At 44.9% G+C, this 27,132-nt stretch overlaps 1 protein-coding gene across 5 annotated transcripts in view; it reads left to right on the top strand.

Moving 5' to 3' along the window:
* Window positions 1-27,132, top strand: part of LOC115470793 (chromodomain-helicase-DNA-binding protein 9-like) — a 624,303-nt gene that overhangs the window by 508,432 nt on the left and 88,739 nt on the right. For 2 of the 5 annotated variants that reach the window (XM_030204321.1, XM_030204324.1), the window contains 3 exons: window positions 7,544-7,746; window positions 10,887-11,786; window positions 17,327-17,490. In XM_030204321.1, coding sequence (XP_030060181.1) covers window positions 7,544-7,746; window positions 10,887-11,786; window positions 17,327-17,490 — 1,267 coding nt within the window. Of the gene's footprint in view, window positions 1-7,543; window positions 7,747-8,623; window positions 8,705-10,886; window positions 11,787-17,326; window positions 17,491-27,132 lie in introns of all 5 variants that reach the window. The other 3 variants (XM_030204320.1, XM_030204319.1, XM_030204322.1) reach the window with 3 other exon arrangements.

The raw sequence follows: 27,132 nt of genomic DNA, 5'->3' as shown, positions 1-27,132 counted from the left end.
CTCACCCTAAGTTCTTGCCAAAGGTTATGTCGGAGTTCCATCTGAACCAGTCAATTGTCTTGCCAACATTCTTTCCCCGTCCTCATTCCTGCCCTGCTGAACGTCAGCTGCACACATTGGACTGCAAGAGAGCATTGGCCTTCTATCTGGAGCGGACACAGCCCAACAGACAGTCCGCCCAATTGTTTGTTTCTTTTGATCCCAATAGGAGGGGAGTGGCTGTGGGAAAACGCACCATATCCAATTGGCTAGCAGATTGCATTTCCTTCACTTACGCCCAGGCTGGGCTGGCTCTTGAGGGTCATGTCACGGCTCATAATGTTAGAGCCATGGCAGCGTCGGTAGCCCACTTGAAGTCAGCCACTATTGAAGAGATTTGCAAAGCTGCGACGTGGTCATCTGTCCACACATTCACATCTCATTACTGCCTGCAGCAGGATACCTGACGCGACAGTCGGTTCGGGCAGTCAGTGCTTCAGAATCTGTTCGGGGTTTAGAATCCAACTCCACCCCCCTAGGCCCATGTTTGTTCTGTTCCAGGCTGCACTCTCAGTTAGTTGGTAAATTTTTTAGGTCAATCTCAGTTATGTCCTCGCCGTTGCGAGGCCCAATTGACCATGGTTGTTGTTTTGAGTGAGCCTGGGGGCTAGGGATACCCCATCAGTGAGAACAAGCAGCCTGCTTGTCCTCGGAGAAAGCGAATGCTACATACCTGTAGAGGGTATTCTCCGAGGACAGCAGGCTGATTGTTCTCACAAACCCGCCCGCCTCCCCTTTGGAGTTGTGTCTTCCCTTCTCTTTGTCTTGCTACATATGAGACTGGCCGGCACGAGCGGGAAGACGGCCGCGCATGCGCGGTGCGCATCGGCGCGAGGGCTAGCAAAGACTTTTGCTAGTGAAGATTCCGATTGGAGGGGCTGCCGTGGACGTCAACCATCTGTGAGAACAATCAGCCTGCTGTCCTCGGAGAATACCCTCTACAGGTATGTAGCATTCGCTTTATACACACATCCCGATACTGCCAGCTCACAGGCAGTATCTTCGATTCCGTCTGGGAACACAGAGCTGTTTTGTGTACTGCCTTTTGGGCTCGCCTCTTCGCCCCGGGTGTTCACCAAATGCCTGGCGGTCGTGGCAGCGTCACTAGGCAGGCTGGGAGTACATGTGTCCCTTATCTCGACGATTGGCTGGTGAAGAACACCTCGGAGACAGGAGCGCTACAGTCAATGCAGATGACTATTCGACTCCTGGAGCTATTGTGGTTTGTCATAAATTACCCAAAGTCCCACCTTCTTTCAGTTCAGAGACTAGAGTTCATAGGAGCCCTGCTGGATTCGCAGATGGCTCATGCCTACCTTCCTGAAGCAAGGGCGGACAATCTTCTGTCGCTGGTTTCCTTGGCCAAAGCGTCTCAGCAGATCACAGCTCGGCAAATGTTGAAACTTCTGGGCCAATGGCCTCCACAGTTCATGTGACTCCCATGGCCTGTCTTCACATGCGATCAGCTCAATGGACCCTAGCTTCCCAGTGGTATCAAGCTGCTGGGGATCTAAAGGATGCAGTCCAGTTGCCCACCGCTTTTCACAATTCCCTGATATGGTGGACAATTTGCTCCAGTTTGGTCTTGGGACTTCCCTTCTAAAGTCCTCAGCCTCAAAAAGTGCTGAGTACGGATCCATTTCTCCTAGGGTTGGGAGTTCATGTAAATGGGCTCCACACTCAGGGAGCTTGGTCCCTTCAGAAATCGGGTCTTCAGAGCAATCTCCTGCAGTTGCGAGCGATCTGGAACGCTCTAAAGGCTTTCAGAGATCGGCTGTCCAATCAAATTATGCAAATTCAGACAGACAACCAGGTTGCCATGTACTTATGTCAACAAGCAGGGGGGCACCGGATCTCGCCCCCTGTGTTGGGAAGCCGCCCAGATGTGGCTTTGGGCTCGCCGTCACGGCATGTTTATCCAGGCCACATATCTGGCAGGCGTAAACAACAGTCTGGCCGACAGGTTGAGCAGGATAATGCAACCTCACGAGAGGTCTCTCAACAGGGCAGTTGTCTGCAAGATCTTCCGAGCATGGGACACACCCTCGGTGGATCTTTTTGCCACTCGGATCAATCACAAGGACCCTCAGTTCCAGACTTCAGGCCCACGAAAGGCTAGCCTCAGATGCCTTTCTCCTGCATTGAGGGTCAGGTCTTCTGTATGCGTATCCTCCCATACCTCTCGTAGGGAAGACTTTGCTGAAATTGAGGCAAGACCACGGAACCATGATTCTGATTGCTCCCTTCTGGCTGCGTCAGATTTGGTTCCCTCTTTTTCTGGAGTTATCCTCCGAAGAACTGTGGAGATTGGAGTGTTTTCCAACCCTCAGAACGAGGGGGCGCTTCTGCATCCCAACCTCCAGTCTCTGGCTCTCACGGCCTGGATGTTGAGAGCGTAGATTTCACCTCCTAGGGCATTTCTGAGGGTGTCTCCCGGGTCTTGCTTGCTTCCAGGAAGATTCCACAAAGAGGTGTTACTCTTTCAAATGGAGGAGGTTTGCCGTCTGGTGTGACAGCAAGGCCCTAGATCCTTGCTCTTGTCCTACACAGACCCTGCTTGAATACCTTCTGCACTTGTCAGAATCTGATCTTAAGATCAACTCCGTAAAAGTTCATCTTAGTGCTATTAGTGCTTTTCATTATCGTGTGGAAGGTAAGCCTATCTCTGGACAGCCTTTAGTTCGATTTATGAGAGGTTTGCTTTTGTCAAAGCCCCCTGTGTCCTGCAGTGTCATGGGATCTCAACGTCGTTCTCACCCAGCTGATGAAAGCTCCTTTTGAGCCACTGAATTCCTGCCATCTGAAGTACATGACCTGGAAGGTCATTTTCTTGCTGGCTGTCGTAGAGTCAGTGAGCTTCAAGCCTTGGTGGCCCATGCTCCTTGTACTAAATTTCATCATAACAGAGTAGTCCTCCGCACTCACCCTAAGTTCCTGCCGAAGGTGGTGTCGGCGTTCCATCTGAACCAGTCAATTGTCTTGCCAACATTTTTTCCCCGTCCTCATACCCGCCCTGCTGAACGTCAGTTGCATACATTGGACTGCAAGAGAGCATTGGCCTTCTATATGGAGCGGACAAGCCCCTTCAGACAGTCCACCCAAACGTTTGTTTCTTTTGGCCCCAACAGAAAGGCTGTCAGGAAACGCACCATTTCCAATTGGCTAGCAGATTGCATTTCCTTCACTTACGCCGAAGCTGGGCTGACTCTTGAGGATCATGTCACGGCTCATAGTGTTAGAGCCATGGCAGCGTCACTGGCGCATTTGAAGTCAGCCACTATTGAAGAGATTTGCAAGGTTGCGACGTGGTCATCAGTCCACACATTCACATCTCACTACTGCCTCCAGCAGGATAGCTGACGCGACAGTCTGTTCGGGCAGTTGGTGCTGCAGAATCTGTTCGGGGTTTAGGATCCCAACTCCACCCCCCTAGGCCCACTTTTATTCTGTTCCAGGCTGCACTCTCAGTTAGATGTTTCTTCGTAGGTCAATCTTTGTTATGTCCTCGCCGTTGCGAGGCCCAGTTAGCCCTGTTTGTTGTTTTGAGTGAGCCTGGGGGCTAGGGATACCCATATATGAGAACAAACAGCCTGTAGCAGGTATTCTCCGAGGACAGCAGGCTGATTGGTCTCACCAACCCGCCCACCTCCCCTTTGGAGTTGTTTCTTTCTTTAGTTTGCTTCATAAGTTGACTGAAGCAGGACTCTCGCACAACGGGCAGGAAGATGGCTGCGCTTGCGCGGTGCGTGCACCCGCGTGCTCAAAGGCTTTAGCCACCTTTGTTGCTAGGAAGATTTTCCGGACCTGGGGCTGCCGTGGACGTCACCCATATGTGAGAACAATCAGCCTGCTGTCCTCGGAGAATACCTGCTGGAGGTAAGTAACTTCGCTCTACTGCCAATACATGTGACTTTAACTGCAAAAATTGTTTCTTCCTAAGTGAACTGCTCTTGATACATCAGGAAATAAGTTTGCTTTCTGACTGCAAAATGTAACTTCACAAAATGGTATAAGAACATTATAAATATAATTATAGAAAAATGCTTTAAGAACAGAAATTTTATCCATTTCTGCTTCTAAGGAAACCAGCAATGTCGCTTTTGTAGAAATAATATTCTGAAAAGATTCAAGGAAATCAGTCAAATTAGTGGATTTTCTGACTCCTGAGCTACATCTGTCTAGTTAACCTCCAGGGCAGAATAGGAGGAGACATAATACAATTTAGAAATAGCAATTGAATCAAAATTACCTAACTGTAAAACTTCCTTAAAGTCTTAAAGTCAAAATGATTAAATATTTTGAAACCCACCAGACAGGACTTAACAAAGAGCTGGGTTTTCTAGCCCATTATAAACCATGAAATTTCACTGCTTTGTCAGCCTCTGATCACCATGCATATCTCTCTGTCCCTCATCCTCTCAGCCCTCTCCGTTTCTCACCTAGCCCACCCCTCCCTCATCCTTTCAGACTGTCATTGAAATACTTTGATGTTTCACTTATATATGCTGTTACTTATCAAAATTTGCTTATTTCTGATCTGACGAAGAAGGGCTACCTTTGAAAGCTAATCAAAAAATGTATTGTCAGTCTAATAAAAAAAGGTATCTTATTTTCCTTTCTGTTTTATTTTATTCTATTTCTATTGATTATGTTTAAAAGTTCAAAGGGCCCTGGGATTTGAGAAGGAGCATCTTCTTCACCATTCCATGGTGTCATATCTGCTGCCAAGAGCCAAACATTTCAAGACTTGCTCCTCGGTGCCTCCTAGGAGGGAGGCTTGGACATTGGCATTTTTGGAGAAGAGAGTTTTTCAGAATGTTCTGCTCTCGTTCCACACTGCATCCTATCAGCTCTTCATGGGCATGTGCTTGTGGAGCATAGTATGCAGTATTTACAGAGTTTGCAAATACTCTTCCTAGTGATAAGTCCAAGAAAGTCCACTTGCTAATAGCCAAAGGGAAGGAATATGGAAAATAGTCCAAACGACTTATATTTTTGAAATGCCGTTGAGAGCTTCTGCCATGGGGAATGACCCTCAGACTTGCCTGGCTAGCCTCAGACCTAAAAGAATATGTACAGGAAAAGCTTGCTATGTGCCATGCCGTGGATCAAGCAGCATGTGATACCCTTCAAACCTATTCCAGTCCGCTGCCAACTTGGCCTCTTCCTCCAAGAGGAGGTATCAGAGCTGAGGGATTTATTTGCTACTCCATTGAACAAGAAAGTTCTTAGTTTTGGTTCAGGAAAGGAATTTACAGCAAACTATCCTCAGATGCTTGCCTTCTGAATTGGGGACAGGGTCTTCTGTATGTATTTTCTCCAATATCTCTCATAGAGAAGACCATTATGAAGCTCAAGCTAGCAAGGAATTCATGATTCTCATAACTCCTTATTGGCTGAGACAGGTTCCTGCTTCTGCTTTCCATCAGGAATCCTATGAAACTGCAATTCTTAGTAACACTTTTTTACAGGGACAGCGCACACTGTTGTATCCCAACTTATTCATTAGCCCTCACAGCTTGAATGTTGAGAGATTGTTGCTGTCTGCTCTGAATTTGCCTGACTGCATCTCACAGGTCTTGTTAGCTTCCAGGAAGGATTCCACTACTACTACTACTATTTAACATTTCTAGAGCGCTACCAGGGTTACGCAGCGCTGTGCAAAAACTAAAAGGGCATATGGGTTTAAATGGAATAGGTGTGCCACCTAGTGTGAGAGGAAGGCCATAGATCCTCATGTGCCCTACACAAAAACTGCTTGACTACCTTCTACATTTATCAGAGGCAGGTCTCAAAATCAACTCAGGAAGAGTTCACCTTAATGCAATTGGAGCTTATCACGGAGTAGATGTTCACTTTATGCAGGGGCCCTACTTATGAAACCTCCTAGCAAGCCTCCCGCAGTGTCTTGAAACTCAGTGTTGTTGCCTAGCTAATGAAAGCGCCTTTTTAGTCACTAGATAACTTCCGCTTGAAGTACCTGAACCGGAAGGTCTTATTTTTGGTGGCAGTTATTCAGCGCACAGACTTAGTAAGATCCAGATCCTAGTAACTGACCTTCCTTATACTAGGTTTTTAAAATCGTAGAATGATTGTGCACACCCATCCGAAACTCCTTCCTAAAGTTGTGTCAGAGTTCCACCTTAACAAGTCAGTAGCCTTTCCAACTTTCTTTTTCCTAATCACTGCACACTTTGGACTGCAAGAGGGCCTTCGCCTTCTATCTGGGGCAGACTAAAACACATAGAAAGGCCATCCAGATTTTTGTTTCTTTTGACCCAAACAGGATGGGGGCTGCCATTGGCTAGCAGATTTCATTTCCCTTCACTTATGCCTAGGCAAGGCTGACATTTAGAAGGTTGTATCATGGCTCATAATGTCAGAGCTATGGCTGTGTCGGTAGCCTACTTAAGATCAACCACCATAGAGAAGATTTGCAGAGTTGCAATATGGACATCTGTTCATATGTTCACATCCCACTGCTGTCTAGAACAAGACTCCTGACATGACAGTAGATGTGACCAGACAGTCCTCCAGAATCTATTTGGGATTTAGAATCCAAGTCTGTCCCACCTAGGCCCTTCTCTTTTAGTTCCAGCCTGCGTTCAAAAAAATAAATAAAATACACACACACACACACACACACACACACACACACACACACACACATTGTTATTTTGGTTATTTAGAAAAAAGTCAACAAGTACCCTTGTGTGAAAATGTATGTGAACTCTTCATTCAGTAGCTTGTGACACCTCTTGAACAGCAATAACAATTTCATGTGATATTTGAGGATTTCCTTGCATGAACACTCGTTTTGTCTAGCCACTGCATTTCAGTAGGGTTTAAGTCAGAACTTTGTCTTGGCCAATCCAACATCTTTTCTTTAACCATTTTTGTCTAGCACTGCATTTCAGTAGGGTTTAAGTCAGAACTTTGTCTTGGCCAATCCAACATCTTTTCTTTAACCATTTGTTACTGCTTTAAACAATGACTCCTGACACAACAGTAGGGTTGACAAACAGCTAGGAATTCCCATTTACGTTGTTAATGCATTTTGCTTGTCTTTGGAGCAAGCAGAGTAGCTTACATATTATAGGTATTCTCCAAGACAGCAGGATCATCAAATACACATTCCCAATCTCTCCCCTTATGGAGTTGATATTCAGAGATTTTAAAAAAGAATGAGAGGGGGAGTTGGTGGTCTGCATTTTTAAATAAGAGGGCACTTAGAGAATTTCTCTGCATGCCTGGAAAGGTTTTTGAGGCCTTTCTAAAACTTATTTCTGTTGGCACCATTGGATGACATCAAATTACTTGTTACAGGAAATCAGGATTTCTGGATAGATGCAGTTGAAGGGGTTAATGGCCCAGTTCAATTGAAATCAGTTCCAGCTAGGACTTTTAAGTTCAGAGAAGCAGAAAAATAACTGCTAAACAAAAGAAAACTATCATAATTTTGCTGCTGTTTTTCAGGTTAACCTTTTTTATTTCTCCCCTCCAGATGGACAAGGAGAGAAGAAGCTGATTTTTATAGAGTCGTATCCACTTTTGGAGTAGTGTTTGATCCTGATAGGGGACAGTTTGACTGGACAAAATTCCGAGCCATGGCAAGGCTCCATAAGAAAACGGATGAGAGCTTAGAGAAGTATTTATATGCTTTTATGTCGATGTGCCGAAGAGTCTGCCGTCTACCTTCCAAAGAAGGTTTGTAAGGTCTTGGTGTCTCTCTTTGTTTCACTTTCACTTTTTTATTCTCATTCTCTGATAGATGTCTTTGTAGCATGTTATGTCTAAAGTGCAGAAAATAGATAAAGATCCAAGTTTGGTGTGTGGTATTACTCCTTATTTGCATTTGTCACCCCTCTTCTTTAGCCATGGTACCCTTTCCCATTAATCATAAGAAAAAAAGGGGCATTTCTTAAACATGGTCATTGTTCTACATCTGTGTTTCGTGGTTCTGCTTGCAAAGCTTCAGCCACCTATGTTTGGCAGCACTTATACTATTCTTGCTGTGCTAGCTGACATCTGACATCCCAGTATCCCTAAAACAGTGCAGATGCAGCAAAAGTCAGTGCCAGTTTGAGTGCAGTGAAGAGAGAGTGCAGGTGCTGAGGTGTCTGGGGAGGAGATTGAAAGGAGTGGGTGAAGGAGAGAGGGTCATGGGTGTTGGGAATGCCTTGAGAAGTGGGAGAATCTGAGGTATACCACCATTGTTTTCTTCTTTAACCCATAGTTAGGATATTTGCCTTTTATAGAGCCTTTCTATTGGGCCATACTGGGATTCAGCATGTAATATCAAAGCATAAAATGTTGTTTATATTTGATTTTAAATTAATTGTTTCTAAGATAGGATTAAGGCATAGGCAAACTACATGCATGCCTATGGCCCAAACATTAATGGGATCTGTTTAGAAATGGTAATTGATTCCCAATTTAGATTTTTATCATGGTAAGTCACCTGCCAATAGAAAGCAGGCCAACACCTGCAGAAATGTAATCTACCCATCTGCTGTGCACTTGTCCTCCAGTTGGCAGGCATAGTTGCTTACCTGCTTCTCTTCCTCTGCTGGTTTTTCTGCAGTTCGAACCACAGAGGGGCTCATAATCTTGCAAAACCTGCCAGCTCTGCCTGCAGAAGATGCAGATGGAAAGGCAGCAGCAGGTATGAAGTGCTGCTTGCTGACTCCTACCGCCTGTAAGGAATCAGTCAGGGCAATTGGTGGGGTGGGGGGGGAATGATGAAGGTTTTCACGTATAGTAACATAGTAGATGACGGCAGGAAAAGACCTGCATGGTCCATCCAGTCTGCCCAACAAGATAACTCATATGTGCTACTTTTTGTGTATATCCTACTTTGATTTGTACCTGTGCTCTTCAGGGCACAGACCGTATAAGTCTGCCCAGCACTATCCCCGCCTCCCAACCACCGGCTCTGGCACAGACCTTATAAGTCTGCCCAGCACTATCCCCGCCTCCCAACCACCAGCCCCACCTCCCACCACCGGCTCTGGCACAGACTGTATAATACCCCACGTCTGTTCATAACACACACCCATGTACAACCCATGGGGAAGCACTGGTTTTGTAGGTAAATCTATAGATAGCCCTCGTCTTTGTATACCCTGCGGCCATGTATTACCTGCAATACCAATAAATTTTAACATTTGATTCTGTAATATAAACTCTGAACACTTGGTTAGTTAAGATTTTCTTAACCACTATTTTGTATGCAAAATCATGTGTTGCCTGCACTTATGCAAACCCCAAACCTATTGCAGTAAAATGTAAAATCGTGTATTCCCCTCATGATATATATGCAAACATATGGAATACCAGGGGGAGGAATAATAAGGGCATGATATAAATTATGCCAGGGATTTTGTAAGAAGCTAACTTACTAGTGTTCACATATTTGCAGGGGTTTAAAAATGTATTTATATTAAGGCAGACAGGCCAACTCACTTGACCATCTAGGGCCCACCTAAGGGTTAACAGTACCTTGGCTATTGTTTAAAAATTGCCATTAATAATTTAAGAGCCAACTTAACATTATGGTGGCTCATGCTTTTCTACAAACATTAGACTCCCTGTTGCTGAGACTGTAATTAGTTGAAGCTGCTGTTTTACATGGCAGGCAAGCATCACTTTCACCTTTAAATGTAGGCCTTTATTTTAGACAGGCTGTAGAGACTGGAATTGAAATGTCCAGGTCAGGATGTATTCAGTCGCTCCTGCATTTTACAGAAGGCTCTGCCAAGTGTGAAGCCTTTTGTAAAATATGTGTATGCATATGCAGTATTTACCAGCACACACAGCAGGAGCAGGTTTTTTTTTTTTTTTTTTTTTTTAATACATGCACAAAAAGAGTGCCATCAACTCAACATTTTTCGCACATAACTGCTGACAATTACATGGAAACAGCAAATATACAGCTTCCACATGTAAGAGCCAGCATTTCCATGTGTAGCTAGTGCATCTTTTTTGTTTTGTATTTTTGGAGGCAGAAATAGGTAATTAAAGAAAGTTACTCCCTTAATCTCTCCTATCAAGTCTTTTTAAATAACTGTGTATGCCTCTGAGCTGGTGCAAATTCCAACAGGATTTTTTTTTAATATAGACAATGTATTTCCTGCAAAGGATGGAGATTGTGTGTAGGTTTTTGGCCCTCCCCAAGCCAGACTTCTTAACCTCTGTGATCTTCATGTGTAAATGCTGCTATTTGCACGTGGAGATAAAGGCCTTGGTGTTGCTTCCAATACTGTATTGGAATTAACTCTTTACAGAGTTTCATTTTGCTCTCACCCACAATGGTTCATAGAAATAGCTAACATGTATGTCAAGAGGATGTTGATTTAAAAAAATGAGAAAAAGATCTCTAAAGTAGATCAGGAGCGTGGAAGTAGAACATCTGCTACAGGAGAATCCACCAGACCCTGTGCCTTCTTTTTCCTCTCTCCCCACGTTTGGAATACGCTTTCCCTTTCCCTCCGTAGTGACCCCTCCCTGAAATCCTTTAAGATTAATCTGAAGACCTGGCTTTTCAAGCAAGCTTTTGGGGACTGATGGTTCCCTTGGGCTTCCCTGTAATAGCTATGACCGCTACATTTTATCCTTGTTTTACTTTTCTGCTCCTTTATCCTCTCTCTTTATTAGAATGAATGTGCACCTTTCCTGTCATTAATGGAGTTCTTTTCCTTTCTAAATTTTTAGATTGTACTCTGCTCTGCTGTTCCCTGCCATGGCAGTTAGAGCGGTGTAGCAAGTTTTAATAAACCGTATAGGAATATAAACTGACAAATGAGGGCAAATACTCAATTTGGTTTTGTTGTGTTTTTTTAACACAGAATTGGTAGATGCAAGCATTTCCATTCAACCAATAACAGAAGAGCGAGCCTCCAGGACTTTGTATCGTATCGAGCTCCTTAGAAAGGTGCGAGAACAGGCTCTTCGACATCCACAGCTGTTTGAGCGTTTGAAACTTTGCCAACCAAATCCAGATTTGCCAGTCTGGTGGGAGTGTGGGACTCATGATAGGGATTTGCTCATTGGTGCTGGTAAACATGGAGTTAGTAGGACAGACTACCACATTCTCCGTGATCCTGAACTCTCTTTTATGGTTGCCCAAAGGAACTATAGTCAGAACAAAGTGGCACATTCAAGAGCTCCTACACCACATTTACATCCTCAGTATCAGGTGGCATTGGCACCTTCTCCCCTCACGCCTCAGTCAACTACAAGACTGCAAGATATGAAAGGAAACACTGAGGAGGCAAAAGTGAAACATGAAAACATCAAAGATGAGTCTCAGTCTTCAGAGGGAGAATGTACATCTATGGAGGAAACTAGGACAGGATTGAAGTCTGACCCTATGAGTCCAAAGAATGTCACAGTGTCACAAGCTGAGGAACAAAAGTCAATCATAAAGGTAGAAACAGATAGGCGCATGGTAGCAGCAAGGACAGAGCCCTTAACACCAAACCTGGCTTCCAAGAAACAGCGAGGGAGGAAAAGAGGATCTGAATCAAGTTCGGATTCAGATTCTGATTCCAACCAGTCATCCTGTTCATCAAGGTCCTCTTCCTCCTCCTCTTCATCTTCCTCTTCGTGCTCCCACTCTCGATCAGGGTCTAGTTCTTCATCATCTTCGTCGTCGTCTTCAGCATCCTCATCTTCCTCCTCTTCATCTTCCTCTTCTTCCTCATCATCTGGAGCGAGCGACAGTGATGAAGAGGTGCAAAAACGAGGTATGCTATCCCAATTGTTTTTTGTTTTTTTTTAATCTACCTTTTTATTTAAAAACTGTAGAGGTGACACAAATGAATTTCAGTATTCTGCTCTGCTATGTGGAAGTTCCCGAGTTCAGTTTCTGAAGTCTTCCATACCCCAGCTTGACTGGAAGTAACAATGCTGTGGAGGCAGCATTGACAGCCCCTTGGGGGAAGGAAGTCATCATTAAGGGCAACACCTTGTGGCTGGACTTAGATCCCACGATATATGGTTTCAGAATGATTTCCTGGCTTCAGCACTGGTACATGGTTCCTAGCTTCAGGACTGTCAATACAATGACTTCACTAAGAGAAATGAGAGAGCATTTCTATTAAATAGGAGGAAAATCTCTGGTAGTTGTGAATAAAGGCTCATGTTTCCAGGATCCCAGTATTGATACTGATTGAGCTGGAAGAAAGAGAAAGAACGGACTGCTAGCCTGTCTTCCGTTTCTTCTTCCCTCTTCCATCCCCACCCCCAAAGTAAGTAATTTAAATAAGCAATTGCATTAGAATGAGAAGATTCGGCTTCTGTTCTCTGGGTTGCTAGGAAGGACCAAAACTAATGAAGTGCTATTTTGTGTGGGTCATTACCAGAAAATTCCATGATCTGTTTGTGTCCAGAGTTTGATAATATGTATAATCCTAGATCGTGCTGTATTTGAAATTAAATATACCATGATAGCTCTTGTGAGATCCAGCATCTGTTGCCACTTGGCAGCGTAGCAGGGTTCTGTGCTGCAAGCTGGAAATGAGAGAGCTCTCGAGAACTTACGAGTCAAGCAATGAATGAACATATAACCATTCAGTCTAGGAAGGAAAATACCTCATACATTCCAGGAAGTCTCATTATTTGAGCCCAGTATATGTTTTCTACTACTGTTTTAATCTAGTACTCTTGCCTCTTTTTTTCCCTTCCCCTCAGATTCAGTGAACTTAAAAAACTGAAAGTTAAAAATATTCTGTGCAGCTAAATGAAGATGTAACATATAGTATTTCAGTTTTTGATTTACTTAATATCATGTTGAAAGATTTAAAATATCAGTTTTGATGTACGATTTTTTGAACATATGGTACCATTTTGTAAGCAGCATTTATGCTGGCAGCATCATAGGCTGTTTTCCCTTTCACTTTGAGAGGTGTTACTACCTGATTTATACAACAGTGGCATTGTAGAACTGTAAATAAAAAAAAACGCCTGTGCTCAAAAGTAACAGTTGCTTTATTAATATATCAACGATATATGAGGACATACAAGTCTTAATGGCAGACAAAGTATGTTCTGAATTCTGGAAAAAGGCCAGCTCCCTTATATAGGGAATTTGGCATCTAGAACACAAAAGGCTCAAAGGAATACATACAAGAAAGATTCATCATTACAGGAGCATAGGTTAGTTTACTAATGACTATGTACATACATAATTTATAGACTCCTTCACCCCTTGACCATCAGATTACACATTATATATTGGAATCATCAGTTGCTCCCTAAATAAAAGTACAAATGAAATGCAATGTTTTTCCATTCCGAAAGGTCCCTAGGTCACGTCACACTCTGGTAAATTTGTTCTTTAGAATTAAACAATGAGGTAATACACATTCAGAAAGTAGTCATACTTACTAAATTCTAACCTATTTTTATTTATTATTTATTTATTACATTTGTATCCCACATTATCCCACCTCTTTGCAGGCTCAATGTGGCTTACAATTCATTGTGGATTCTGGAAATAGAAGAGTATACATTTGGTTTTACAGAAAGCTTTGGGTACATGATGGTGAAATACATGATAGTGTTAGAGCAAAGACATTAAAGAACATTTCTGGCTATCTTAAAGAATGAACAGTTACACGTGTTGATCTTTGTGGTATATTCTGTCGAAGAGATAAGTTTTCAGCAGTTTGCGGAAGTTGGTCATTTCATAGACCGTTTTCAGGTTGCGTGGCAGCGCATTCCAGAATTGTGTGCTTGTATAGGAGAAAGTTGATGCATGCATTAATTTGTATTTCAAGCCTTTACACATGGGAGGATGAAGATTGAGGAATGTGCGAGAGGATTTTTTCGTGTTTCTGGGTGGTAGTTCTTTTAGGTCTGACATGTAGGCTGGGGTGTCACCATGGATGATTTTATGGACCAAGGTGTACAGAGTTTGAACATGATGCGTTCTTTGAGTGGGAGCCAGTGTAGTTTTTCGCGTAGGGGTTTTGCGCTTTCGTATTTTGGTTTGCCGAATATAAGTCTGGCTGTCTGGAGTTTTTGGAGTATTTGCTCTTTGCAGCCGGCATAGAGTGAGTTACAATAGTCCAGATGTCTAAGTACCAATGATTGTACCAGGTTGCGGAAGACATTCCTTGGGAAAAATGGTCTGACTCTTTTTAATTTCCACATTGAGTGAAACATCTTTTTAGTTATGTTTTTTGTATGATTCTCGAGTGTTAGGTGTCGTCAATGGTGACTCCGAGAATTTTTAGGGTGTCCGAAACTGGTAGACTTAGTTTAGGTGTGTTGATGGTGGTAAATTCCTTCTTGTTGTATTGCGAGGTGAGTACTAGGCATTGGGTCTTTTCTGCATTTAGTTTCAATTGAAATGCATCTACCCAGGAATTCATAATATGTAGGCTTTGGTTGATTTCATAGGAGATTTCTCTTAGATCATGTTTGAATGGGATAAAGATCGTTACATCATCAGCGTATATATATATATATGGGTTTAGATTCTGATTCGATAGTAATTTAGCCAAGGGTGTCATCATCAGGTTGAATATGGTCGGTGAGAGGGGAGATCCCTGTGGAACTCCACATTCAGGTGTCCAAGTAGCTGATGTAGTCGAATTTGAAGTCACTTGATATGAGCGGGTGGTTAAGAACCCTTTAAACCAATTGAGAACATTGCCTCCAATTCCGAAGTATTCAAGGATGTGTAATAAAATTCCATGGTCAACCATGTCAAATGCGCTTGACATGTCGAATTGTAACAGTAGTATGTTGTTGCCGTTTGCTATCAGTTGTTTGAGTTTGGTTATAAGCATGACTAGTACGGTTTCCGTACTATGGTTAGAGCGAAATCCTGACTGGGAATCATGTAGTATTGAGAACTTGTTTAGATACTCTGTAAGTTGTTTGGTCACCATGCCTTCTGTTATTTTGGTGATTAAGGGAATAGATGCTACTGGTCTATAGTTCGTTAGTTCATTGGCATTTTTCTTTGCATCCTTGGGTATGGGGGTGAGTAAAATGTTGCCTTTCTCCCCTGGGAAGAGTCCATTTTGTAACATAAAGTTCACATGGTTAGTTAGGTCCATTATAAATTGTTGGGGGGCCAACTTCATGAGGTTGTTTGGGCATATATCTAATTTGCAGTGAGATTTGGCGAATCTTTTAAGTGTTGTGAGATAAGATCTTCTGGTAATATAGTGAATTCAGTCCAGATCCTGTCTGATGGGTAGACTCCAGGGTCTGGGTCTAAGCACTCTAGGAGTGTAGTGTATTCGATTGGGCTGGCTGATATTTTGAGTCGCAGTTGTATGATTTTCTCCTTGAAGTATTTCGCCAAGTCATCGGCTCCTGGAGTGTCTTTGCTGTTGTTGGTGACTGGGGTAGTGTCTAATAATTTATTCACGATTTGGAAGAGTTTGTATGTGTCTTTGTAGTTTGGCCCAACTTCAGTTTTGTAGTATTGTCTTTTGGTTTGTCTTATGGTATATTTGTATTTCCTTCGGAGTTGTTTCCAGGCGTTAAGAGTGGGATCGTCTTTCTTTTTGTTTCACACACGTTCTAGTTTTCTGACTTGTATTCAAATATATTTCTAAGGTAGAATTTTTTCCACTGCATAGCCAGAAAGCAGTTCTCTGAGGACAAGTAGAACATTGTTTCTCACATTTGGGTGACATCATCCGATGGAGCCCCAGTGTGTATGCTACCCAGCATTCTGTATAAGAAGCTGCTGGCAGCCTTCGAATTAGGCATCAGCATCTACGCAGGCTGTCACCAAACCAACACCAGCCCTACCTTTATTGATGCCTGCCTCTGAGGAGCGGCTCAGGGTCATGCTGCAGGAAGAGTGGATCCTGGCCCTGTACAGTGCCGAGGCTTTGAGGGCATCTGTACCAGCCATGGATCTGTTGCCGCCAATCCTGGAGACCCATGCCTTGTCTGTTGCCCATGCATCGACACTGCTGCCTATAGAGGGCTGGCTTCAGCCTCTGCTGAGGTGGTGCTTCTCTGCAGCCCATCAAATGAGGAAGCTCCCCTGATGTCCAGGTAAGGACCCGCCCCTCAGCATTCATGTCTTGAGTCTAGATGCTGATGTAGTTGTCTAAGGTAGAGTACTGTGCTGTGACTCTGACCATTCCTGGATGTCTGTGTAAGGGAGTGGATAGTATAATGAAGAGCCTCACAGATGATGCAGTTCATCCTCCTCGCAGCAGGGGGCACTAGTCTGCTGAGGCTATTGCTGAGTCAGAGCAATTTCTGAAGTCCACTGCAGTGCCCCCTAGGGTGCCCGGTTGGTGTCCTGGCATGTCAGGGGGACCAGTGCACTATGAATGCTGGCTCCTCCCACGACCAAAGGTCTTGCATTTGGTCGTTTCTGAGATGGGCGTCCTTGGTTTCCATTATCGCCGAAAATCAGAAACGACCATCTCTAAGGACGACCTAAATGTCAAGATTTGGGCGTCCCCGACCATATTATCGAAACGAAAGATGGACGTCCATCTTGTTTCGATAATATGGGTTTCCCCGCCCCCTCCACAGGGACGTTTTGCGAGAACGTCCTCAGCAAAACTTGGGCATCCCCTTCGATTATGCCCGTCATTGTATAAAAAGATACATTTTACCATATATTAAGTTTTTATTTTGAATCTGTAGTTGATAGGTGTTTACCAACCCCACCTAAAATTACTTACAACTCCTTCTCCACAGCCCTGCCATGAAAATTAGGGAGCAGGAGCATTAATTTAGGAGTAGAAGCATGGTCTTCTACTTAACATCAGAAAGCAATGTTCACTAGTCTCTCCAGTTGACTAACTTCTCTGTTGTTATTGTTTGTGTTTACTACATTCATATTAAATAAAATCCCTTTTAGATTGAGATAATTAATTCCCAGTTGGTGTATATATATTTAGAACTGTAAAAATAATTCCGATTTTCTTGATTCCATAGAAACATGGAAAATGATGGTAGATAAAATTAGACCATATGGCCTATCCAGTGTGCCCATCCATACCGTCCACTATTCCTTCCTCTCTCTTAGAGATCCTATGTGCTTGTAATTTAAAAACCCTAGATAGTTTAATATTTAGTTGTTCATTCTGTGACTGGGAACAACTTTTAAAAATATCACTCTTCTTTCATGTTCAATGTTAAAATTTGTTTTATTTAATCAGTTTTGCCAAACTCTCCCTTCCCTTCCAAAACCTCTGATGCCTGCACAAAGGTTTTAGAATTTCTAAAGTAAATCACCACCTACAGTTTCACTTTGTTTCGGAAGATTTACATGCAACTTATTTTTGGCCTTCAGCAGAAAGAGTTCCTCACGTGAAAGCGTATGATGAAGAAAGTATAGCCTCTCTAAGTACCACACAAGATGAAACCCAAGACAGCTTCCAAATGGACAATGGGACACCAAATTCCAGTTATCTCCTTCAAGGTGGATACATGTTAGCTGCCTCTTATTGGCCAAAGGTAAGAGTTAATGAAATGCTTTGTAGAAAGGATCTGAATATGATACTTGAGATAGTTGGTTCTCAGCCCAGTTTTGGGACCTAACAATTCAAACTGTTTTCAGATGTCCACTGTAAGTATGCATGAAATTGTGTACACTGCCTCTGTGGACTGTTTCTCTCTCACTAGGTTAGTGTCTGAAGTGGGTTGTCAAAACAGTTCTATCTAAATTTGAAAATATTTTCTTCTGTAAGTGTAAATGGCCCCTAATAGCTGTAGTAGAGTTCACTGCTCTTCTCTGGTAGAGGTAGTGTATTGGGGTGGTGAAGAAGTGAAGGCAAGTGCTAATGATGGCATAAGCAAAGTTTTATACAAGAACTAGTAATAAGCTGCTTTAAAAGCATCCTTCTGATGAAATGCTATGCAAAGTATCTTTTTTTTCTCTAATTGCTTTAATCCAGTTGTAGCAGTGGCACTTCTCAGCTAGGGGCAATGTACCAGGGCTCCTACCAGATGTTTATAATCATGATTCTTAAATCTAGCCACTGACTGACTCTCTCTCTCTACAGGAACTTACTATAAATATGTCCTGTAATTTGGGTACTTGCTTGTACCATGAGGACTGTTAACCCTTTCCCTAGTTATCATTCTGGCTTTTTGTTGGGTCTTTTAGAGAAGCACATGCTCTTGAAGGGAATTGAAAGAGATGGGCTTAAGAGGACAAATAGATGTAAGGCAGTGGGCAGCAAGACTCCAAAATTACTCTTTCCATTATATAAATTTTATGTACCTATGATGAAACATTTTAGACAGCTTACTTGAAAGATCTGATCCTTAAAGATGACATGGAAGTATACAGGTCATTTACAAACTAGAGAGCTGTACGGGAGCGGGGATGGCGGGATTCCCACGGGAATCTCATGATCCCCTCCAGGTCTGCGGGGATCCCGTGGGGATGGACCCAGATCTTGCGGGGTTCCCACAGAAATGCACAGTGATCTGAGCTTTGCTTCTCCTCCCCTGAGCCGCAGGGTGCCCTCCCGGGACATACCTCAAGTGGCCTAGTGGATTCTTCAGGGCTGGAAAGATCCCCAGTCTTTCCTGCCCGCTGCTGCTGACCCTCTTGCTGCTGCAATGCTTTTTTAAAATGGTTGCTGAGACTTCCAGCGGCGGCCTTGCGAGACTTTCTGATTTTCTATCTATCTATTTACTTACTTATGGCATTTATATCCCACATTCAACATGAATTAGATTGAAACCTGGTCGCATATAAATCCTACATTCAACGTGAATTAGATTGAAACCTGGGAGCATTTAAAAGCTTTTGTTTTTTTCCTGTGCCTACAACAAAAGAAAAAAAGATGGCATGTGGGAACTTGCTCCTTTTGTTTTGTGGATTGCAGTGGTATATTATAAAAATGCACTTGCCTTTTTTTAAACGCCCAGTTGGGTATGTATGCTAATCTCAACTTTGTTAAATGTTTCAGACATATCCATGTACTTGCTGCCATGATATAACTAAATTATATTATTCTGTCTCACTGTATTTTCAAATGTAAGCTACATTGAATCAGAGTTTGCTTGGGATAATGTATGATATAAATGTTAAAGAAAAAAAAGTCCCTTATTTCTAATAATCTTTTTGCTGTTGTTTTCAATAGCATTTGCTGTTGTTTTCAATAGCATTTGCTATTGTTTTGGGTGAACCAGTGTGACGTCAGTCTCCGCCTATTGACTTCAGCCCATATAACGGGCTAGATAGGCTTACCCTGTCTCCTGTTTTATCTGACCTCCTTAGTAAAAAGTGTGGGTTGGGTGCAGGGAAGAAGGAAAAAAGATTGGTAAGGGGGACATGGAGGAGTGGGGAAGAGAAAAATAGAAATAGAGCGCATGGGATAGAAGGGGACGGAGAGGAGAAGGGGACATGCTGCTCATGGATATCTGTATCTTAATTTTGTATTTAGCAGAGTACGGAAGAAAATTGTTACTTTTACTGGTATTTTTTACTGCTTATAGAATCTGGCTTTCTTGGGAGGGGGTCAAGGTGACTGCAGCACAGCAAGGGCAGGGGCTGGGATGGAGGAAATTACTGGAGGTGGGGACGAGCGGGGACTGATTAGCTTCCTCCTAGGGATGGGTTGGGATGGATTAGCTTTCTGTCCCTGTGCAACTCACTATTACAAGCAAGAGGAGACTAGAATGACAGCTGCTCATTATAACTACGTTGTTTTAATTAGGTTTTAAATTATGCAAGAGGAATTTAATTTGTATGTGTTGGGGAATTGCACTAACCTGCACTGTATACTATTTAAGGAAACATACTCAGAACATAAGGAATAGATTCTTTATTTCAGGTACAGAGCCAGTTTACTTACAGTATTGTACAGGTAATGCAATAATTTTATTTTCAGTTTAGGGATCTTATACAAGGGAAATGTGCCACAAGATAATAATATTCTCAGAGGACAAGCAGGCTGCTTGTTCTCACATGTGGGCCGGCATCCACGGTGGCCCAGGAAACGGCAAATTTTTCTACAGCAAAATTTAAAAAGTTTTGCCAGAGCCTTCTAGCGCGCGCACCACGCATGCGTGGACAACTTCCCACCCGTTGCGTGAGCGTTCCTGCTCAGTTTTTTCTTGTCCGTGGTGAGGTGAAGAGGTTTTTCCCAGTTCGCTTCGCTGGCCCAGGAAAGAGAGTCTTGTCGATTCTTTATATTTTTTTCTTTTCTTATTTCATTGTTCGTTCTTTAAAAAAAAAAATACCCTGGTATTTTCCTCTTAGTTTTTTGGACATTGCTAAGTTTTCTGCCATGCGGTCGAGTTTTCCCCCTTTTGTGCCCTTTAATTTTTTGGCACGATCGCATCGTTTAATTTCGCCAAAGACGTTTTTCCTTCCATGTCATTGAAGACACCCAGCGGCTTCAAACGGTTTACTCGGTGCAACTGGACCATCTCGAGTACCAATACCCACGCTTGGTGTATCCAGTGCCTTGGGCCTGACCATAGCCCAGCAGCTTGCAGTCTGTGTCTTTGCATGAAGAAACGGATCCAAGCGTCTCGAGAAGCCCAACGAGAGAAGCTTTTTGGGGCTCAGTCTGGTCCTTCGACATCTGTACCGAGGCCGGCGGTGTTGACATCGAGGGACGCATCAACGTTGGGAGCAAAGGTAATGGCTGTGGAACTACTAACTCATGCTGGGAGCAGTGAGGCATTGAGTGGGTCTCCACCTGTCTTAAGGCCTCCTGTTATGCAGGCCCCCCCGGGACCAACCTTCGTCGGCCCCGGCCCCGAGGAGACGTGAGGATTCCACGTCTTCCTCATCGGTACCAAGGAGTCTCGATGATGGGCATCAAGCGAAGGCGAAGAAGCACCATCATCGTTCTTCGACACACGGTATGGGGAGCTCTGGGGCGTTGAGGGATTCGGCACCTGAGAAGCGTCAGCGCCGAGAGGATAGTTCTCCCTCTATTCAGGAAGTGCTGAAGCGTCGGTCTAGCAGCCCGATACCAGCTCCCGAGCCTCGACAGATTCTGCCACTGGCTCCTTTACCGACCCCGCAGCCTTGTCAGACTGCGGCTCTCGACGAGCGCATCAGGGCCCTGCTTCCAGAGCTTCTGGAAGGGTTGCTGCACCAGTCTGCTTAGGTGTCGGGGGTGCTTGCACCTTCTGTACCGTCTGCTGCAGCGGTATCTGGCCCTTCAGCTGTGATGAGGTCCCCGACCTCAGTGCCGCCTGCGGCATCGATGTTGGCTGCCACCCAGGTCGACTCCCCTTCGACGTCGGTGGAGGAAGCTTCACCAGAGTCCAGGCGGGTGTCGACTTCTCGGCACCGCCATCGAGGATGTCGTTCCTCGGCGTTGAGGCAGGCTCAATTTCGGATTGCTCTAAGGGATGTCTTGTCCGATACTGAAGATGAGCATTTGTGGGAGTAAGAGGAGGATCCCAGGTACGTTTCTTCTGACAAGTCCTGTAGGATTCCTTCTGAACCTTCCCCTCCACTAGAAAGGAGACTTTCTCCACTGGAGAGTATATCCTTCACCTCCTTTGTCCGGGAAATGGCTGCTACTATTCCCTTCCCTATGGAGGTTGAGGATGAGCCCAGGGCTTAGATGCTCGAGGTCCTGGATTATCCTTCTCCGCCTAGAGAGGCTGCAATGGCTCCTTTGCATAATGTACTGAAGGAAGTCCTTATGCGAAACTGGTCGTTCCCTCTGTCTAATCCCGTGATCCTGAAAAAGACTGAATCTCAATATCGGATCCACGGGGATCCTGGATTGATGAGGTCTCAGCTACCTCACAATTCTATGGTGGTGGACTCCGCTCTCAAAAGAGACAAGGATACTAGGGACTATGCCTCGGCGCCCCCAGGCAGAGAATCTAGAACCTTGGACTGTTTTGGGAGGAAGGCGTATCAGGCCGCTAAGCTTGTTGCCAAAATCCAAACATACCAGCTCTTCACAAGCATCCACTTGCAGAACTCGGTGAGGCAACTGTCTAGCTTGGTTGATGCGCTCCCTCCAGAGCAGGCTGAGCCTGTTTGCCAGGTGGTCAGGCAGCAGAAGGCGTGTCAAATTCCTGGGTAGGCTGCGTGTCTCTGACCTGGATCATTTGGTCCAGCAGCGGATGGCGGACGTTCCTTGCTGGGGGGATAACCTTTTTGGTGAGAAAGTAGAGAATCTAGTTGACCAGCTCAAGAAGCACAATTATGCTATGGATTCTCTCTCCCGCTGGGCATCTTCTGCTACTACCTCCTCATCTAGGAGGTTTTTTGGAGAGAAGAGGAGTGCTCCCTATTCCTATGCTAGGCGTAGGTACATTCCTGCTTCTCGGCAGCCTGTCCAGGCTCAGTCCCAGTACGCTCGTTCTCTTCAACAGCGTGCGCCTAAGGCCTCTGCGGCTCCCCAGCAAAAGCAGGGGACGGGCTTTGGACTGGCTCCAGTTCAGCATAGCCTCAGTAAAAGTGTCCGTTCCGGATGACTTGCCGGTTGGAGGGAAGTTGATATTTTTTCACCAAAGGTGGCCTCTCATAACCTCCAACCGGTGGGTTCTTCAAATAATCCAGTCAGGATACACCCTCAATCTGGAATCCAACCCTCCAGATTGTCCACCGGGAGCTCATTCTTACAGTTCCCAGCACAAACAGGTACTTGCAGAGGAACTCTCCGCCCTTCTGAAGGCCCAAGCAGTCGAACCCGTTCCACCAGGGGAAGAAGGACTGGGATTCTATTCCAGGTACTTCCTTGTGCAAAAGAAAACAGGGGGCTATGCGACCCATCCTAGACCTAAGGGCCCTGAACGTATTTCTTGACCGAGAAAAGTTCAGGATGGTTTCCCTGAGCACCCTTCTTCCCATGATTCAGGAAAACGATTGGCTATGCTCTCTGGACTTAAAGGATGCTTACACACACATCTTGGTACTTCCAGCTCACAGGAGGTATCTTCGATTTTGGCTGGGAACACAGCACTTTCAGTACCGTGTACTTCCCTTTGGCCTGGCGTCAGCACCCAGAGTGTTTACCAAATGCCTAGCTGTAGTCGCAGGGTCGCTACGCAGACTGGGAGTGTATGTGTTTCCTTATTTCGACGATTGGCTGGTGAAGAGCACCTCGAAGGAGGGTGCCCTGGAATCCATGCAAATGACTATTCGGGTCCTAGAGCTACTGGGGTTTGTCATAAATTATCCCAAGTCCCATCTCATCCCAGTCCAAAAATTGGAATTCATTGGAGCCCTGTTGAACGTTCAAGACAGCTTGAGCTTAACTTCCCGAGACAAGGGCAGACAACCTTCTGTACCTGTTGTCCATGGTTCGAGCGTCTCACCAGGTCACGGCTCGGCAGATGTTGAGACTTCTGGGGCATATGGCCTCCACAGTTCATGTCACGTCTACATATGAGATCAGCTCAATGGGCCCTAGCTTTCTAGTGGTTTCAAGCTGCGGGGGATCTAGAGGATGTAATCCAACTGTCCACTGGCGTTCGAAATTCTCTTCACTGGTGGACGATTCGATCCAATTTGACCATGGGACGACCTTTCCGTGTTCCTCAGCCACTAAAAGTGCTGACGATGGATGCATCTCTCCTGGGGTGGGGAGCTCATGTAGATGGGCTCCACACTCAGAGAGCCTGGTCCTTTCAGGAAAGAGGTCTGCAGATCAACCTCCTGGAATTAAGAGCGATTTGGAACGCTCTAAAGGCTTTCAGCGATCGGCTGTCCAACCAAGTAATCTTAATTCAGATAGACAACCAGGTTGCCATGTACTACACCAACAAGCAGGGGGCACCGGATCTCGCCCTCTGTGTCAGGAAGCCATCCAGATGTGGCTTTGGGCTCGCCGTCACGGCATGTTTCTCCAAGCCACTTATCTGGCAGGCTTAAACAACAGTCTGGCCGACAGGTTGAGCAGGATAATGCAACCTCACGAGTGGTCGCTGAACATGGGCGTAGTCCGCAAGATCTTCTGAGCGTGGGGCACCCCCTCGTTCGATCTTTTTGCCACTCAGATCAATCACAAGGTCCCTCAGTTCTGTTCCAGGCTTCAGGCCCACGACAGACTAGTGTCAGATGCCTTTCTCCTGCATTGGGGGACAGGCCTTCTGTATGCGTATCCTTCCATACCTCTAGTAGGGAAGACTGCTGAAACTCAAGCAAGACTGCGGAACCATGATCCTGATTGCACCCTTCTGGCTACATCAGATCTGGTTCCCTCCTCTTCTGGAGTTGTCCTCCGAAGAACCATGGAGATTGGACTGTTTTCCAACTCTCATCACTCAGAACGAGGGGTCGCTTCTACATCCCAACCTCCAGTCTCTGGCTTTCACAGCCTGGATGTTGAGAGCTTAGAATTAGCCTCTTTGGGTCTTTTGGAGGGTGTCTCCTGAGTCTTGCTTGCTTCAAGAAAAGATTCCACGAAGAAGTGTTACTTTTTCAAATGGAGGAGGTTTGCCGTCTGGTGTGACAGCAAGGCCCTAGATCCTCTTTCTTGTCCTACATGGACCCTGCTTGAATACCTTCTACATTTGTCAGAATCTGGTCTCAAGACCAACTCTGTAAGAGTTCACCTTAGTGCGATTAGTGCTTATCATCGCCGTGTAGAGGGTAAGCCTATCTCTGGACAGCCTTTAGTAGTTCGCTTCATGAGAGGTTTGCTTTTGTCAAAGCCTCCTTTCAAACCTCCACCAGTGTCATGGGACCTCAACATCTTTCTCACCCAGCTGATGAAAGCTCCTTTTGAGGCACTGAATTCCTGCCATCTGAAGTACTTGACCTGGAAGGTCGTTTTCTTGTTGGCTGTTACTTCAGCTCGTAGAGTCAGTGAGCTTCAGGCCTTGGTAGTGCATGCACCTTATATCAAGTTCCATCAGAACAGAGTAGTCCTCTGCAAGCACCCTAAGTTTCTGCCAAAGGTGGTGTCTGAGTTCTATCTGAACCAGTCAGTTGTCTTGCCAACCTTCTTTCCCCGTCCTCATACCCGCCCTGGCGAAAGCAGTTTGCACACCTTGGACTGCAAGAGAGCATTGGCCTTTTATGTCGAGTGGACAAAGCCCTTTAGACAGTCCGCCCAGTTGTTTGTTTCTTTTGATCCCAACAGGAGGGGAGTCTCCATCGGAAAACGCACAATCTCCAATTGGCTGGCAGATTGCATATCCTTCACTTATGCCAAGCTGGGCTGACTCTGGAGTGCCATGTCATGGCTCACAATGTTAGAGCCATGGCTACGTCAGTGGCTCACTTAAAGTCAGCCTCCATTGAGATTTGCAAGGCTGCAACGTGGTCATCAGTCCACACATTCACATCTCACTACTGCGTCCAGCAGGATACCCGACGCGACAGTCAGTTTGGGCATTTTTGTTCTGTTCCAGGCTGCACTCTCAGTTAGTTGTTTATGGTTTCAGGTCAATCTATGTTATGTCCTCGCCATTGCGAGGCCCAATTGACCAATGCTCATTGTTTTGAGTGAGCCTGGTTGGTAGGGATACCCCACATGTGAGAACAAGCAGCCTGCTTGTCCTCGGAGAAAGCGAAGATACATACCTGTAACAGGTATTCTCCGAGGACAGCAGGCTGATTGTTCTCACAAACCCGCCCACCTCCCCTTTGGAGTTGTTGTTTATTATTTGCTTTTTGATTAAACTGAGCCGGAATGCTCACACGACGGTTGGGAAGTCGTCCATGCATGCACGGTTCATGCGCTAGAAGACTCTGGCAAAACTTAAAAACTTTTTGCTGTAGAAAAATTTGCCGTTTCCAGGGCCGTCGTGGATGCCGACCTACATGTGAGAACAATCAGCTTGCTGTCCTCGGAGAATACCTGCTACAGGTATGTATCTTCGCTTTATCTGAATTATTAATTATGCTGGATTGATTTGAATCACTCTGGGGTTCAGATGTATTCTTTCTACTGCTGATTGGAGTGGTGAAGGAGGTCTTGTCTCTGTTGCTTGATGGTGATCCTTGCTGGAAGAGAAGTCTTCTATTTACAGATTTAATGGTAGTGGAACCTAGAGGAAGTCTTATCTTGGGTGTGTGGAGTCCAGTGAAGGTCCAGAGAGAGAGTCCAAAGAGGGCGAGTTCAATGAGAGTCCAGTTCTTATAATTCTTGTTGGGCCATAAGAGTTGGTCATATAGGCTCTGATGTATTCTTTCTGCTACTGGTTGGAGTGGTGAAGGAGGTCTTGTATTTATGGCTTGATGGTGATCTTTGTTGGAAAATATTTGTTGGGAATGGAACTTGGATGAAGTCTTAACTTGTGTGTGTGGAGTCCAGTGAAGGTCCAGAGAGAGAGTCCAAAGAGGGCAAGTTCAGTGAGAGTCCAGTTTTTATAATTCTTGTTGAGCCATAAGAGTTGGTCATGTGGTGTGTATTAACCCAATCACAACTCCGGGGTAGCTGAAACTAGTTCTTTCTGGTTTTGGAGAATATGATTTAGCTTGTCACATGCTTCCTAGCTGACCAGCTACTTTTTATTTTATTTCTTATTAGGCATAAGCATTCCCATATTGAGTTTAGTGTGACTTAGTCAAGAGATCAAGTACATTGTTACATTTTAGGCTTCAGACATTTCAAGAGAGAGACATTTTAGGCTGGAAGCACATGTTTTTTTAATAGATAAGTATTCAACTGTTTACTTGACAGTCATTGTCTAGGATAGTGATGGCGAACCTATGGCACGCGTGCCAGATAGGGCACGCAGAGCCCTCTCTGTTGGCATGCGCGCCGTCGCCTCAGCCAGTTCCAGCCCCCGCCCTGCCCTCCGAGCACCAGGGCCCACCTCTGAATAAAAGTCATACCTGGTCGGGGTTAAGGCGGCGTCGGCGCCAGCAGCAGTAGTGAAAAGCCTTCCCTTCTGTCTCTCAAGCTCTGGTCCCACCCTCATTTCCTGTTTCCGCAAGGGCGGGACCACAGAGCTTGAGAGACAGAAGGGAAGGCTGAAGGCACGCCAAGTCAGCTCGCTTTTCAGGTATGACTTTTAAATTTCGGAGGGGGGCCCTGGTATTCGGATGGATGGAGGGAGGGCGGGCTGCTCTGGAAAAGCTTTTGTCTTTGACGCCATTGGTTTTCTTTGTCAGACCAGCCTCCATGTAGGGTTGCTGGTGTGTTTTCACTATGACAGCACTTCAGGATTAAATAAAACACCGTTCCGTTTGTGGGGCACAAAGATTGG

The sequence above is a fragment of the Microcaecilia unicolor genome, chromosome 5 (assembly GCF_901765095.1).
Source record: "Microcaecilia unicolor chromosome 5, aMicUni1.1, whole genome shotgun sequence".
Lineage (NCBI taxonomy): Eukaryota > Metazoa > Chordata > Amphibia > Gymnophiona > Siphonopidae > Microcaecilia > Microcaecilia unicolor.
This window is presented reverse-complemented; position numbering and strand designations above follow the sequence as displayed.